General features: G+C 37.4%; 1 protein-coding gene across 1 annotated transcript in view; it reads left to right on the plus strand.

Annotated features, from left to right (window-relative positions):
- Positions 1-14,549, plus strand: part of Mkln1 (muskelin 1, intracellular mediator containing kelch motifs) — a 165,013-nt gene that overhangs the window by 86,917 nt on the left and 63,547 nt on the right. Inside the window, exons 2-6 of the mRNA XM_013021687.1 lie at positions 2,589-2,658; positions 7,921-8,063; positions 10,129-10,217; positions 11,034-11,143; positions 13,803-13,995. Coding sequence (XP_012877141.1) covers positions 2,589-2,658; positions 7,921-8,063; positions 10,129-10,217; positions 11,034-11,143; positions 13,803-13,995 — 605 coding nt within the window. The remainder of the gene's footprint in view (positions 1-2,588; positions 2,659-7,920; positions 8,064-10,128; positions 10,218-11,033; positions 11,144-13,802; positions 13,996-14,549) is intronic.

Consider the following 14,549-nt stretch of genomic DNA (forward strand, 5'->3'; position numbering starts at 1 on the left):
TTTTCTTTTTGCTTATGTGGTGCTGAGGAATCGAACCCAGGGCCTCAGGCATGCAAGGCAAGCGCTCTACCACTGAGCCACCTTCCCAGCCCCTCAATTTTCATTTTCTACTATTCCCACATGGTATATTTCAAAATACCTCTCTCTAGTTTCTGTGTGTGCACCATTCTTACCATTGCTAATGACTGGATTATTCTTTCTTTTACATCTCTTTATTAGTCTGTATATCTTTCCTTTGCTTTTTGGTTCTATTTGTACATTTTCTCTCATAATTTTGCTTTCAAATTGGCTTATCTTACCTCTTTTCATAGTATATGTTACATATTATCCATATGAATCTACAGTGGGGTACCAGTGGCTCATGCCTGAAAGCCTAATTACTCTAGAGGCTAAGATCTGAGGATTACTGTTTGAAGCCAGCCTGGGAAAGAAAGCCTGTGAGAGACTTTTATCTTTACGGAAAAGCCAGAAGTAGAGCTGCTATCATTGAGTAGATTAAAAGCAAAGGAAAGGAGTTCAAGCTCCAGTATTGGCATACCAATACACAAAGAGGAATACACAAAGAGGTGCCCCCTCTCCCCCTTCCCTCAAGACCCCCCTTCTCCCCCCCTCCCAAGGTACTGGTAGCTCATTCCTGTAATCCTAGCTACTTCGGAGGCTGAGATCTGAGGATCGTGGTTTGAAGGTAGCTCCAGTGGGAAAGGTTCTTATCTCTAATCTCTATCTTGAATCTCTTATCTCTAATATATCTCTAATATATCTTTATCTAATATATCTCTAATATATCTTTAGGTGGTTACCTAAAAACTGGAAATAAAATTGTGGCTCAAATTGGTAGAGGACACCCCGGCCCTATGTTCAAGTCCCATAGCTGCAAAAAAATCTAATTATATGTAGTATAATAATATATAATATGTAAGTATCGTGTTTTAGATATTTTCTTTGTTTTTATTTTAATACCTAAAATATATAAAAGTTTACTTAGTGTGAAATATAACTTTTTTTGTTTTGGTGCTGGTCCTGGTGTTTGAACTCAGGGTATTGTCCCTGAGCTTTTGTACTCTAGGCTAGCAGTGTGCCACTTTGAGTTCACAGCTTCTTTCTGACTTTTTTGTGGTTAATTGGAGATAAGAGTCTCATGGTCTTTCCTTCCTGCTTTGGCTTTGAACAGAGTCCTCAGATCTCAGACTCCTGAGTAACTAAAACTACAGACATGAGCCACTAGTACCAAGCGGATGAAGCAACTTTTTTTTTTTGGTCAGTCGTGGGGCTTGAACTCTGGGCTTGGGTGCTGTCCTTGTGCTTTTCAGCTCAAGGCAAGCACTCTACCACTTGAGCCATGGCGCCACTTCTGGTTTTCTGGTGGTTAATTGGAAATGAGTTCTGGTTTTCTGGTGGTTTATTGGAGATGAGTCGCATGGACTTTCCTGCCTGGGCTGGCTTTGAACCGCACGATTCCCAGATCTCAGCCTCCTGAGTAGCTAGGATTACAGGCGTGTGCCCGGCTGAAGCAACTTTTAAAAAATAGATTTGCCTTTTAAAAACTGTAGCCTTTTCCCCTCATTGTTTGAAATGTGTTAGAAAGAGCATGGAATGTTGGGGTGTTGCGTAGGGAGAAGGATACCAACTCGAAAGGAATTAGGCAAGGCACAGTTTACTTCTGCCGAAGGGTGTGCTATCAGCCAAAAAACCTGGCAAGCAAGCCCCCAGAGGAGGTAGGCTGCTCCCTTTTTTTCCCTGTCCTGGCCAGCCCTGCCCCTCTGCTCATGTTGACTGAGCTCAGGTTCACCATCTGCAAAAGGAGGTGGCTTAATTAACAGGATGTAACTAAAATCAAGGCGCGATAACAGGATATGGCTTAAAGTGCTCAAGAAAAGGATGTATGTAACTAAAATGTAATTGAGGGCCAAGCTATCTTGTCAAAAAGCAGGAACCCTTCAGAAAAAGTTCTTTTAAGATTAACAGACAGAAAAGAAGTTTTTCTCACAAATATGACCTTATCATGTGTATACAATATAAGTAGAACATATGTGTATACTGTATTATATATGCATACATTTATTGTTGTTTTGAACAGGGTCTTGCTCTGTAGTCTATGCTGGACTGAAACTTGCTGTGTAGCTCAGACTGGCTTTTAGCTTGCAGTCCTCTTGCCTCAGCCTCTCCTGTGCTGGTATTATAGTTATATACTGTTGTATCCAGAGCCATTTACCATATTTTAAAATCTTACATGGGCTGGGAAGGTGGCTCAGTGGTAGAGTGCTTGCTTTGCATGCATGAGCCCTGGGTTCGATTCCTCAGCACCACATAAGTAGAAAAAAAAAGCTGGAAGTGGCACTGTGGCTCAAGTGGTAGAGCACTAGCCTTGAGCTGAAGAGCTGAGGGACAGTGCCCAGGCCCAGAGTTCAGGCCCACGACCGGACCAAAAAAAATAAAATAAAATCTTACATATGCTAGAGGCACTCTGTGCTGCTTGTTCTGTCTTATAAACTTTATGATAGTTTTAGCATTCAGTAGATTATCATTCTTTTTGTACATTTATGTTCATTCACTATTTTAACTAGTTGCTACAATTTCTTTTATTTCAGGAACATTTTAGTGGATAAACCAAATGACCAATCTTCAAGATGGTCCTCAGAGAGCAACTATCCTCCCCAGGTAAGATTATATGTAGCAGTTGATCCTGTGTTTTAATCTGATACCTAATAATAGTTCGTGTTTTTGGACTGTGAGGTACATTTTTCTTAATTTTTCAATTTTGGAATAATTTTTATTTTATAGGCCAATATAGTACGGGATTTTTTTAACAGACTTTTACTTTTGTCTACTGGAAGATTTAAATTCTAATTTATATATTCTTTTGAATTAGTGATAATTCAAAGCTAAATTTCTTGACATTTAATGAGGAAAATATCAACAAAGAACAGCCATTTTTTTTTGAGTTGAGCAGAGGTTGTGACTCCTAACCCCTGTTCCATTATACTAAAGCTCCATTATACGCATTTACATTCTGTAAATGTTTAAGCAAATGTTAATAAATTTAACTTTGATTCATGACTATTTTTGAGGAAAATAAACTTAATATAGTATACTATTTTATTAAAATATTTGTATGCTTAGATGGTGTTAAGATCATGAACTTAAATTCCTTTTCTCCAATGTCTGTCTAAATGTAAAACTAATTATTCTTTGGATCATTAATGTTTATTGTATACTAGGCACATTTATAGTGGAACTTGTTAAAACATTTAAAATTTTAATAGAATTCATGGAAACTTGAGTTCCATCTGTCCTTCTTTATCTCCTGTCTCCTTTTCTTTTCTCCCTTTCTTTTTCTCCCTTTCCCCTTTTCTCTCTCCCCATTTCCTCTTTTCTTTCTAATCATTTGTCTATTGCTGTTTACATAGCTTTTGGATCACCTGCTGTTTATCTGTTTTATTGTAAAATACGTGTTTAAAAATATGTGTATATTCATAGTTTATATATATAATGTGATATAGAAGTGACCTGATTACTTACCATTTTTAGAAATGAAAAATTACTTAAAACTTTGAAAGCCTCCTATGGGCTCAATCTTCTGTCTGTCCTTTTACCCCTCCTATGTATTCATTTCATACTTTTGTCAAACATTTTCTTATAGTATTATATATGAAGTACTTATTAATACCCTATGATTTAAATTTCTGGTTTCAACTTTATAAATCTTTTGTAATAGGTTTCTTTATGACATTTTCATTATATACATGTAATAAACTTCTATTATGTTCTTCTCATCATTCTCTGCTTCCCTCCCTGAACATCCTACTCCCCTCCAAATAATCCATCCTTTCCTATTTCTTGTGTTGTAGGTTGTGAGTTGCACATATGTTATGATAGATACCTCTTTGGGTTTTATTTAGGGGATCTTCTCTTGAAGATTCAGTGCTCAATGTTATTCAGAGAGGAAAAAACATTCACTGTAACACTAACAACTGTTCAGGCTGGTGTTATATTCAGGATGAGGTCGGGGACCAGTCAAGGATCATTTTTCTGCTTCTGCAGAGAAGTTTCTCTTCTTTACATATGGGAGACACTGCCATCTCCAATGAGCTTTACAGCCTGTGTGCTACGCAGCTTCATTGTCTGAACCAACCAGTTTATGGACTCAATGGTGGTCGAAATCTAAGACAAGGAATATTCCTAACAGGAATGGGCTTTTTTTTCTTCAGAGGACCCATATGGATATTTATGACAGCATTTTCAGACTGTACAAAATTTTTAATATAGGCAGATGACTGCAGGTAGGCTACAAGAAGCCTGCATGTGTGTCCTGTCATATGTCAAATTATTTTGAGTGAAATAAATCAGACAGAAGTACACATTGTATGTATCTTAAAAAATACAAACTATAAAACCAAAGTGCCTTTTCCCATTTGCTTATTAACTTGTTTATTCAGTTGTTTTCTCTTCCCCTTCCTCCTCTTTTCTTTTGTGCTGAGCATTGACTGGCCTCACACATGTTAGGCAAATACTACAATGGAGTTATGTAGTTTTTATTATTGTTGCAACAGTAGGGTTTGAGCTCAGGGCCTTTTGCCAGGCACTCTGTCACTTGAGCTATACTTTTAGGTTTAACTATTGTTTTAGTTATTTTTTAGATATCTTGAGTTTTTGTCAGGGTCAATTTTAACTGATCCTTCTAGTCTCTACCTCTTAAGTAGCTAAGATTTTCTGTGTGAGCCAATGAGCCCAACTAACTGTTTTTTGTTTGTTATACTCTAGAGCCCTGTGGTTGCTGGACTGGCAGCCAATCACTTGAACAGTACCCCCAGACCTTCTTTTTGCTGGTTGTTTTGGAGATAGTGTCTAACAAACTTTTCTGCCCATGCTGGCACTCCACCACTTGAACAGTTATCTAGCCCTGTTGTTTTCTTTTTTGTTTTTTTGGGTCCGGTCGTGGGGTCTGAACTCTGGGCCTGGGCACTATCCCTCAGCTCTTCAGCTCAAGGCCAGTGCTCTACCACTTGAGCCACAGTGCCACTTCCGGCCCTTTTTTTTTCTGCTTATGTGGTGCTGAGGAATTGAACCCAGGGCCTCATGTATGCAAGGCAAGCGCTCTACCACTGAGCCACCTTCCCAGCCCAGCCCTGTTGTTTTCTTATTGTTCAGTTTTAAGCGTTCCTTATCTTTTTATTTAAGTTTTTTGTCAAATATATTTTCAAATATTTTCTCTCTGTGGCTTTCCTCTTTATACCATACCTACACTCCAGCTGTCCTAGAAGGAATTAAGTATCACGTTAACTATGGATTTTGGTGGATATCAGTTTGAGAAAGTTTACTTCAGTTCATAATTCCCTGAGTTTCTAATTTTGATGGCTTTAGAATTTTGCTTTTGCTGCAGAATACCTTAAAACATTTTCATGTTCCTTTCCTCCCCTTAGAATAGAATCTATATTTCTTAACATGGTCATAAATTATAGTTCTTTTTAGTGAGAGATGCTTTCCTCACTATGTCTTGAATCTTGTGATGAAGTAGTATTACAATTTCTAAGTTGATAATTGTCTCAGGCCTCTTAGAACTCTGGGGCAACTTGTGCTTTGAGGTAAGCCTATGTAGCCTTCTTGAGAAGTATGCAATAGAGAGGCCCAGTCCTGGCTTAGCCTAGCCTCCCCATCTCCCACTCCATGTAAGCCCAATTATCTCACTAATCCTACTAGTTGAAATGAGTCCAGGAGATACTCAGTGGGAGAAATGTCTAGCAGATCATGAGAAATCATGTTATCACTGTTGTTTAAAAAAACAAAACAAAACAAGAACAATAAAAACAGAACTGACTGTCCAGGTGCCAGTGGTCACATCTGTAATCCTAGCTACTCAGGAGACTGAGATCTGGGCAGGAAAGTCTGTGAGACTTAACCACAAAGTGGTAGAACATGACTATCCTTGAGCAAAAAAGCTCTGGTATAATGCCCGGTCCCTGAGTTCAAGCACCAAAGACTGGCACAAAAACAAGCAAAAAAAAAAAAAAAACCAACCCCAAACAAAAACCAGAGTGTTTTATACATGGCCCTTCATATATATTTAGATATACAGCACGAACCTTATTAGTCTTATTCTATGATTCCTGTTAGCCAATTCTTCACCTCAGAGTAAATGATTTTTTCCTATAACTGAAGTCAGAAACTCATTTTTGATACCTTCTTTTCCCCTTCCTACATCTTAATCTTTCACCAGATCCCATCAATAATTTTCCTTATGCATATGTCAAAACTGTTTAGTCTCTCTAACTATAGCATTCTAGTCCAAGTTTCCCTCACCTTAACTCTTTTTTTATTATTGTTATTGTGAAAATACCATACAGAGGTGTTACAGTTACATGGGCAAGATAGTCAGTACACTTCCTATCAAGCATTGTTGCCTCCTCCTTTGTTTCCCCATACCATGCCTTCACCTCTCCACCCCCACCCTCACACCCCCCTACCACCACCACCACCCCACCCCGCCAAAGTTGTAAAGTTCGTTTTTCGACATAACATCTTGTACATCTCATTGTTGTAATGGGTCCACCTGTAACTCTCACCTTAACTCTTGTCTGCTAGTTCCTATAGTCCATTTTTTCATGAAACTGTGTATTTGTACCTGTGACCAGATCTTGGCTTTCCATTGTGCCTAATAGATCTTAAGTGCATTTTTGTAATTTGAGCTGTCAAATGTTATAGACTACATAATCTAGTGGCTGTCTACCTCTTCATTTTCAGCATATACCTCCTTCAGGCTTTCTGGGTTTCATCTACACTGATATTTCACAGAACCTAGAATTCATTTTAATCCTTCATCACTTTTTTGCCTGCCTGATTCTTAGTGGTTTGAATAGTAGTTATCCCCCTTTGCGCTGTTCCCCCATATATGGGACTTTAGATTGTGACCTTATTTAATAGAGTTGTTTAGCAAACATAATTAAGGTAACAATCTTTGGTTGAGATCATTACTTGATTAAATTGTAAATCTAGTGAAAGTGTTTTTATTAGACACAGAAAAGTAGAAGACAGGGGAGAAAACCTATGTGAAGATGGTAGCAGTAATTAGTTATTCTGCCATTAGTCAAACACAGGAAACCAGCTCGGCACTAATCACTTGTAATCCTTGCTACTCAGGAGGCTGAGACCTGGAGGTTTGCAATTCAGAACCAGTCTGGAAAGAAAAGTCTGCAGTACTGTATCTCCAACTAGCCAGTAAGAATCCAGGCTGGAGGCATGGCTCAGCTGGTAGTGTGACAGCCTCAAGCAAGAAAGCTCCTCTGGAGCTAGAGGCTCTCATATAAGTTCAGGCCTCAGCGTGCACATGCGCATGTGCGCGTGCACACACACACACACACACACACACACACACACACACATTCTCTTCTGGAAAATGTCTTACACATACACTTTCTCTTCTGGAAAATGTCTTCTCTACACACACACACTCTCTCATCTCTCTTCTGGAAAATGTCACACACACACACGCACGCACGCACACACACACACACACACACACACACACACACACGAAAATGTCTTCCCTAGAGTCTTTGGAGGGAGTCAGATACTATTGACACCTTGATTTCAGATTTAGAATCTTTTGTGATTAACTTTTTAATTCATGTTATATCACATATCAGCACTGATATTATCATAGAATAGTTGGAAGTTCTTCAGAAAGTTAAACATAGAATTACTACCTAACCATTCTAAGGTTCATACTTAGAGGAGGTTAAAAGAAAAAGATACTCAAAAAACCTCATCAATGTTTATAGCAGTACTGTTCACAGTAGCTCAAGGGTTGAATCAACCCAAATATCTGTCAACTGGTGAATGACCAAACAAAATATAGTGTTTTCATGGTATTGGAATATCAGTAAGGACAGGGATCTGTAATTTAGTTGTATTTTTTGTTTTTAGTACTTGATCCTGAAACTCGAAAGGCCTGCTATCGTTCAGAATATCACATTTGGAAAATATGAGAAAACACATGTCTGTAATTTGAAGAAATTCAAAGTCTTTGGTGGAATGAATGAAGAAAATATGACTGAACTATTGTCCAGGTGAGTTTTGGTTAACGTGAAAGAAGAGCTATCTTTGAAACAAATTTTTTGTAGCTCAATCTCCATGTGTTTATTTTCAAAGGGATTAAGGAATATTTCTTCTGTTTTAGTCTTGATGCCTTTTAAAAATGACTTGAGGGATTTTTTTTTGGGGGGGGAGTCTGTGTTTGTTTTTTGTTTTTTGCTTTGTTTTGTTTTTTGGTGCCTGTCCTGGGACATGAACTGAGGGGCCTGGGTGCTGTTCCTGAGTTTTTGTGCTTAAGTCTAGTGCTCTACCCCTTGAGCCCCACAGCTCTACTTCCAGCTTTTTTGGCAGCTAATTAAAGATAAGAGTCTTACAACTTTGTTGTCTAGGCTGTCTTTGAATGCAGATCTCAGTCTCCTGAATAGCTAAGACAGTGTGAGCCACTGACACCTGGGAACTTTTTTTTTTTTTTTGGTCGGTCATGGGGCTTGAACTCTGGGCTTGGGCGCTGTCCCTGAGCTCTTCAGTTCAAAGGCGAGTGCGAGTGCTTTATCACTTGAGCCACAGTGCCACTTCCGATTTTCTAGTGATTTATTGGAGATAGAGTCTCGAGGACTTTCCTGCCTGGGCTGGCTTTGATCCACAATCCTCAGATCTCAGCCTCCTGAGTAGCTAGGATTACAGGTGTGAGCCACCAGCGCCCGGCAACATTTTTTTTTAAATTACTATATACTTGTTTCTATTTTTCACCAATGAATAAAGCATAAATTGGTTGTTTCCTTTTTTGTCATAATTTTAACTTAAAAATTTCAGAAATATTTTCAACTTTAATAAAAAAAAATCTGCTTATAGTGCAAGGCTCTAGGTACAAACCATAACAGTGCAACAAAATGAAACCAAAACCCATACGAAACTTTGATGTATTTGTTCCAATCAAAGTAGAAACTCTACCTAAAGTATTGATTGCAGTAATTTATTAGCAGTGTTCTAAGACTTTACTGTAAACTGGAGACTAAAAAGGAGAAAGTTCTATAAATAAAAGAAATACAACAAGGCATAGATTAGTGCTGTTCTTGAGGGCTTGAATTCAGGACTTGGATGCTGTTCCTGAGCTTTGTTTTGCTCAAGGCTAATGCTCTGCCACTTGAGCCACAGTTCAACTTCAGCTTTTTGGAGGTTAATTGGCTTTTTGATAGCTAATTGGATAGTTAATTGATAGTTAAAGAGTCTCACAAACTTTCCTGCCTGGGCTAGCTTTGAACTGCAATCCTCAGATCTCAGCCCCCTGAGTAGCTAGGATTACATGTGTTAACCACCATCATCTAGCTTAGATTTTGACTTTAAAATAGATTGTCAGGAATGTTAAATTGGCCCCATTAAAACCAAAATCTGTAACCCTAGCTACTCAAAAGGCTGAGATCTATGGATTGCAGTTCAAAGCTAGCCCAGGCAGGAAAGTCAGTGAGGTTTATGTCTAGTTAACATCAGATAGTTAATGGAAATGCCAAATAAAGCCATGGAGGTTTCAAATATGTGTGTGACATGGTATGTATAATTAACAAAGTATTTTATTGTAAATCTATGCTCTATTTAAGTGATAGAAGCATTTTAGTGTATAAGGCAGCCTTAAGACAAGTAATTTTCTCGAAAGTACTTCTGTGAATGCTAGTTGGTTAATTAGAGAGGTGATACAGGCTAGTTTTTGTATAGGATATTGCTGATGGTGTTAACAGAACGTAGTTATTTTTGAAAATATCTTTAATTATAAAAGGAAATATTAGCATCTCAAGAATCAAATAACAATTCTTTGACAAATTCTAGCATTTGGCTTTATTTAAGTTGTCAGATATGAATGTGAGCTGTTATTTGTTTAATATTTCCTACTGCTTGACATATTCAGTTACGTGTTCCGAGCATTTGGTTCTGTCACACTTTAGCTACATTAATTAATATCCCTCACATGATGAAAAGAGAATGAATGCCGTTGACTTGAATGTACATGATCTGATCTATATTCTCTTACTCAATTTTATATTTATATTGTCTTTGCCATATGTTTGGAGTGTAGCATCTGATAACCTAAGTTTTATTCTCCCACAGTGGCTTAAAGAATGATTATAACAAAGAAACATTCACCTTAAAACATAAAATTGATGAACAGATGTTCCCTTGTCGATTCATTAAAATAGGTATGTCTTTAATGTTTGGGAATTGAACAAGTTCTTTATGGAGGGCCTCTTTTTGAATGAACTTTTATAGGAGCATTGGCACACTGGTTAGTTCACGTGTTATCTTACTCTGAATTTATACTCCAGAGGTGGAAGTGAATAAGTATAAGAAAACATCATAGGGGCTGGGAAGGTGGCTCAGTGGTAGAGCGCTTGCCTTGAGTGCCTGAGGCTCTGGGTTTGATTCCTCAGCACCACATAAGCAAAAAGAAAAAAGCCATAAGTGGCGCTGTGGCTCAAGTGGTAGAGTGCTAGCCTTGAGCTGCAGAGCTGAGGGACAGCGCCCAGGCCCAGAGTTCAGGCCCCTCGACTGGACCCCCCCCCAAAAAAAAGAAAACATCATAGCCTAAGTCTTTTCTCATTTGCAAGTTTCCTTAGAAAATGTTAGGGATAACATGATTTTATTGACATAATTGTTTTGTAGGAGGTTTATCAGTTATTCTAGACTAGTAACATCCCTAGAACTACATTTGAATGGATTACATTTTCTTTTCCTCTATTTTTTCTTCCGTCTTTCCTTCCTTCCCCTCCCTTCTTCCATTCTTCCCTGCCTCTTTCTCAGTCTCTTTCTCTCTGTATGTTTCTCTCTGTGTGTCTGTCTCTATTTCTCTCTTGCTGCTATATAGCTATAGGAACCTTCATAATGCTGGCATATAGATGATGCTCAGGAAATTTGTTGAATAAATCCTTATAGGCTTGCAGAGTGAGTTTACTTTGCTAAAATTTTCTTTGAACTATGTAATTTGTTTTTTGTTCTGTTTTTTTTCATTCTTGAAGTGCCACTTTTGTCTTGGGGACCCAGCTTTAACTTTAGCATCTGGTATGTTGAACTTAGTGGCATTGATGATCCTGATGTAGTACAACCCTGTCTCAACTGGTATAGCAAGGTAGGACTGTATTTAAATTTTTTACTTTACATTTAACACTTATGGAGGGAAAAATGTGGTTTTTTTAAATCTTTATTGTAGATAATTTATAATTATATGTTATAATTATAGTAAGCTAGAATGATTAATCATCTGTTATTTATTAAGAATTTATAATCTGTCAGCTTCTATGCAAACTTAACTCAATTATTTGCATACTTTCAGATAGACCTAATTTTAATCCTTATTTCACAGATCAGGAGAAATGGAACGCAAAAAGTTTAAACTTTTTGGGGCTGGGAAGTTGGCTCAGTGGTAGAGCGTTTGCCTTGCATGCCTGAGGCCCTGGGTTTGATTCTTCAGCACCACATAAGCAAAAAAAAAAAAAAAGCCGTAAGTGGCGCTGTGGCTCAAGTGGTAGAGTGCTAGCCTTGAGCTGAAGAGCTGAGAGACAGTGCCAGGGTCACATAGTTGTAAAGTATGCAAGCCAGTATATGTGCTCAGGTAGTCTGGCTACATAGTTTGCCATTATTTATTACACTCACTGGCCTTGAAGTTTATTTTTAAACTTCATTCATATAAATATATACTTTGAACATAATTCTTAGTGGATTAGTTTTGTAACCTGATGGAAAATTAAAAATGTGTTGAACTACTAGTAGCTCATACCTGTAATACAAGCTACTCAGAAAGCTGAGATCTGAGGATTGTGGTTTAAAGCTAGCATGGGAAGGAAAGTTCGTGAGACTATTATTAGAGATTGTTAATCTCCAGTTAACTACCAAAGAGCCATAAGTGGAGTTATGGCACAGTGGTAAAGTGCTAGTCTTGAGCCAAAAAGCTCAGGGACAACTCCCAGGCCCTGAGTTTAAGCCCCAGGACCAACACCCAGAAAAAAAAAATTAAGATGTGTTTTGATTGAGAATCTTTAAAAGCTTATATGATTAACAGGTATCACTGTTTAATATAACTGAATATTGTTATATGGTTTATGATAAGTCTTTTTTTAGAGGCCAAAAGTAAAGTATAAATGTAAAATTAGCATGGATACAGAATCATTGTTTGATGATGATAATTATTTTGATGATTTTGACAGTACTGGTATTTGAACTCAGAGCCTTGTGCTCTAACACTTTTGCTGTGGCTCCAGCCCATCATTCTTTGCTTGTTTGATAGCATTAAATCTTAGTAATTATAGTATATAATATATAGATATTAATAAAACCTAATTATTCAAGAAGCCATCTAACTATAAACTGATTTAAGTTTCAAGTCTTTATGTCTTATTTTTTGCTTTATTTTGATTGTAAGTTTATCATATAGTACTTCTGTGTCATCTGGTATATTTTAAATTCTTATTGAGTGCTACACTTGACATTTTTTTTAAGTTTTTTAAAAAAAATTATTGTTATTATAAAGGTAATGTACAGAGGGGCTACAGTCACATGAGTCAGGTAATGGGTACATTTCTTTTTGGACAATGTCACCCCTTCTCTTGCTCTCCTAGTTTTTTCTTCCAGTCCCTACCCAAAGTTGTACAGTTCATTTTCAACAGTGTCTAGTGAGTACCACTGCCAGCACATATTCTTGGAGTTGATACTTTAAATAATTTGTGAGTTTGTATTTTTGAAATCCTGTTTTAGTGTTATAAAGTGAATGTTTACTTTTTTGTCTGTTTTATAGCTGTTTAGTACATGATGACCCCAGCCTTAGAAAAACAATAAAATTTAGTCTGTCTATGATAATATTTTGATTATTAAGTCTGTTTATAAATATGGCATGATTTGTACATTTGACAGGACTTTTCATTCATGTAATAGTTTATTTAATGATTCATGTGCTTTCCACACCTGCATTATAATGTGAATAGGGAATATCATGGGAATTAAAACCTTTACCATCTTTTAATTTTTATTTTTAAAATTGTGGTAGGTACTGGCATGAACTCCGGCCCTTGTGTTCTTGTTCAAGCACATCTTGCTTGCTTATATCTGGCACTCTACTACTTGAGCAATGCTTCTGGTATGGCTTTTTGCTGGTTCAGTGCGAAAAGTCTCATGGAATTTTCTTCCTGGGCTGGTTTCAATCTGTGATTCTTAGATCTCAGCCTATTGAGTAGCTAAGATTATAGGAATGAGCCACCATCACCCAGATTTTTTAATAATCTTAAATAGACTTAATGCACAATGTGTTGCTTGTTTTTCTTTCTTTTTTTTGGGGGGGGGTCTGATCATGGGGCCTGAACTCTGGGCCTGGGCACTGTCCTTCAGCTCTTCAGCTCAAGGCTAGCGCTCTACCACTTGAGCCACAGCGCCACTTCCGGCTTTTTTCTTTTTGCTTATGTGGTGCTGAGGCATCGAACACAGGGCCTCTGGCATGCAAGGCAAGTGCTCTACCACTGAGCCACCTTCCCAGCCCTGCTTCTTGTTTTTCTTAAGCTAGGCTCTGAATTTGGTCTGGTTTTATCTTCAGTAACATATTTTGTGACACTGGGCAAGTTATCACGATGTGTAAGCTTCAGTTTTGCGCTTCAAAAGGTGAAGATTATCCTATCAAATGGATTGGATGAATATAGTGCTTTGGAAATTCTAAATGCTTAGTTTAGATTATTATTTATTATTTCCTACAATAACAACTAAGCAAGTCTCTTCTTTGTATACTTTCTCTTGTGTTCTAGTAGTACCGTGAACAGGAAGCCATTCGCCTATGCCTAAAACATTTCAGGCAACACAACTATACAGAGGCTTTTGAATCCCTGCAAAAGAAAACCAAGATTGCACTGGAGCATCCTATGTTGACAGATATGCATGACAAACTGGTATTGAAGGGTGACTTTGATGCTTGTGAAGAATTGATTGAAAAAGCTGTGAATGGTATGAAATTTAGATTGATAATTAGGGTAGTTTCAAGTAAAGAAAATTATGTTTCAAATGAATGTATACTTTTATCAGTTTCTGCTCTTTTTTTTAAACCGTGTGTGTGTGTGTATGTGTGTGTGTGTGTGTGTGTGTGTGTGTGTGTTCGTGTTCGTGTTCGTGTTCTCCTCTAAAGCTAGGAATTAGACTAGGAATCAGCTATTTGAAATCAGTTACTTGAAATCAGCTACCCAAATTGAAATTTTCCTGGGAACTGTACTTAACTAAGAATAAGCCTTAGTTTATCCATGGCTTGTTTTAGTATTTATATCAGTTGATAACGTTCTTTAACAGTATAATTTTGGGGAGAGAAGGGCTTGGATATTTAAAAAAAAACTATTAGTAGATAATTATAGTGAACAAGTAAATTTGTATCAAAAATGCTTCTTTGTGGTGACTGGTTTGGATGACACTAATATTTAATAGAAGATGCTGTAACTATTGATAAAATATTATCCCCACCCCTCCCTTTTGTTTTTTTTTTTCCTTCTCCACAGTAATTTATAGGGACC

Source organism: Dipodomys ordii, unplaced genomic scaffold, assembly GCF_000151885.1.
Source record: "Dipodomys ordii isolate 6190 unplaced genomic scaffold, Dord_2.0 Scaffold56, whole genome shotgun sequence".
NCBI lineage: Eukaryota > Metazoa > Chordata > Mammalia > Rodentia > Heteromyidae > Dipodomys > Dipodomys ordii.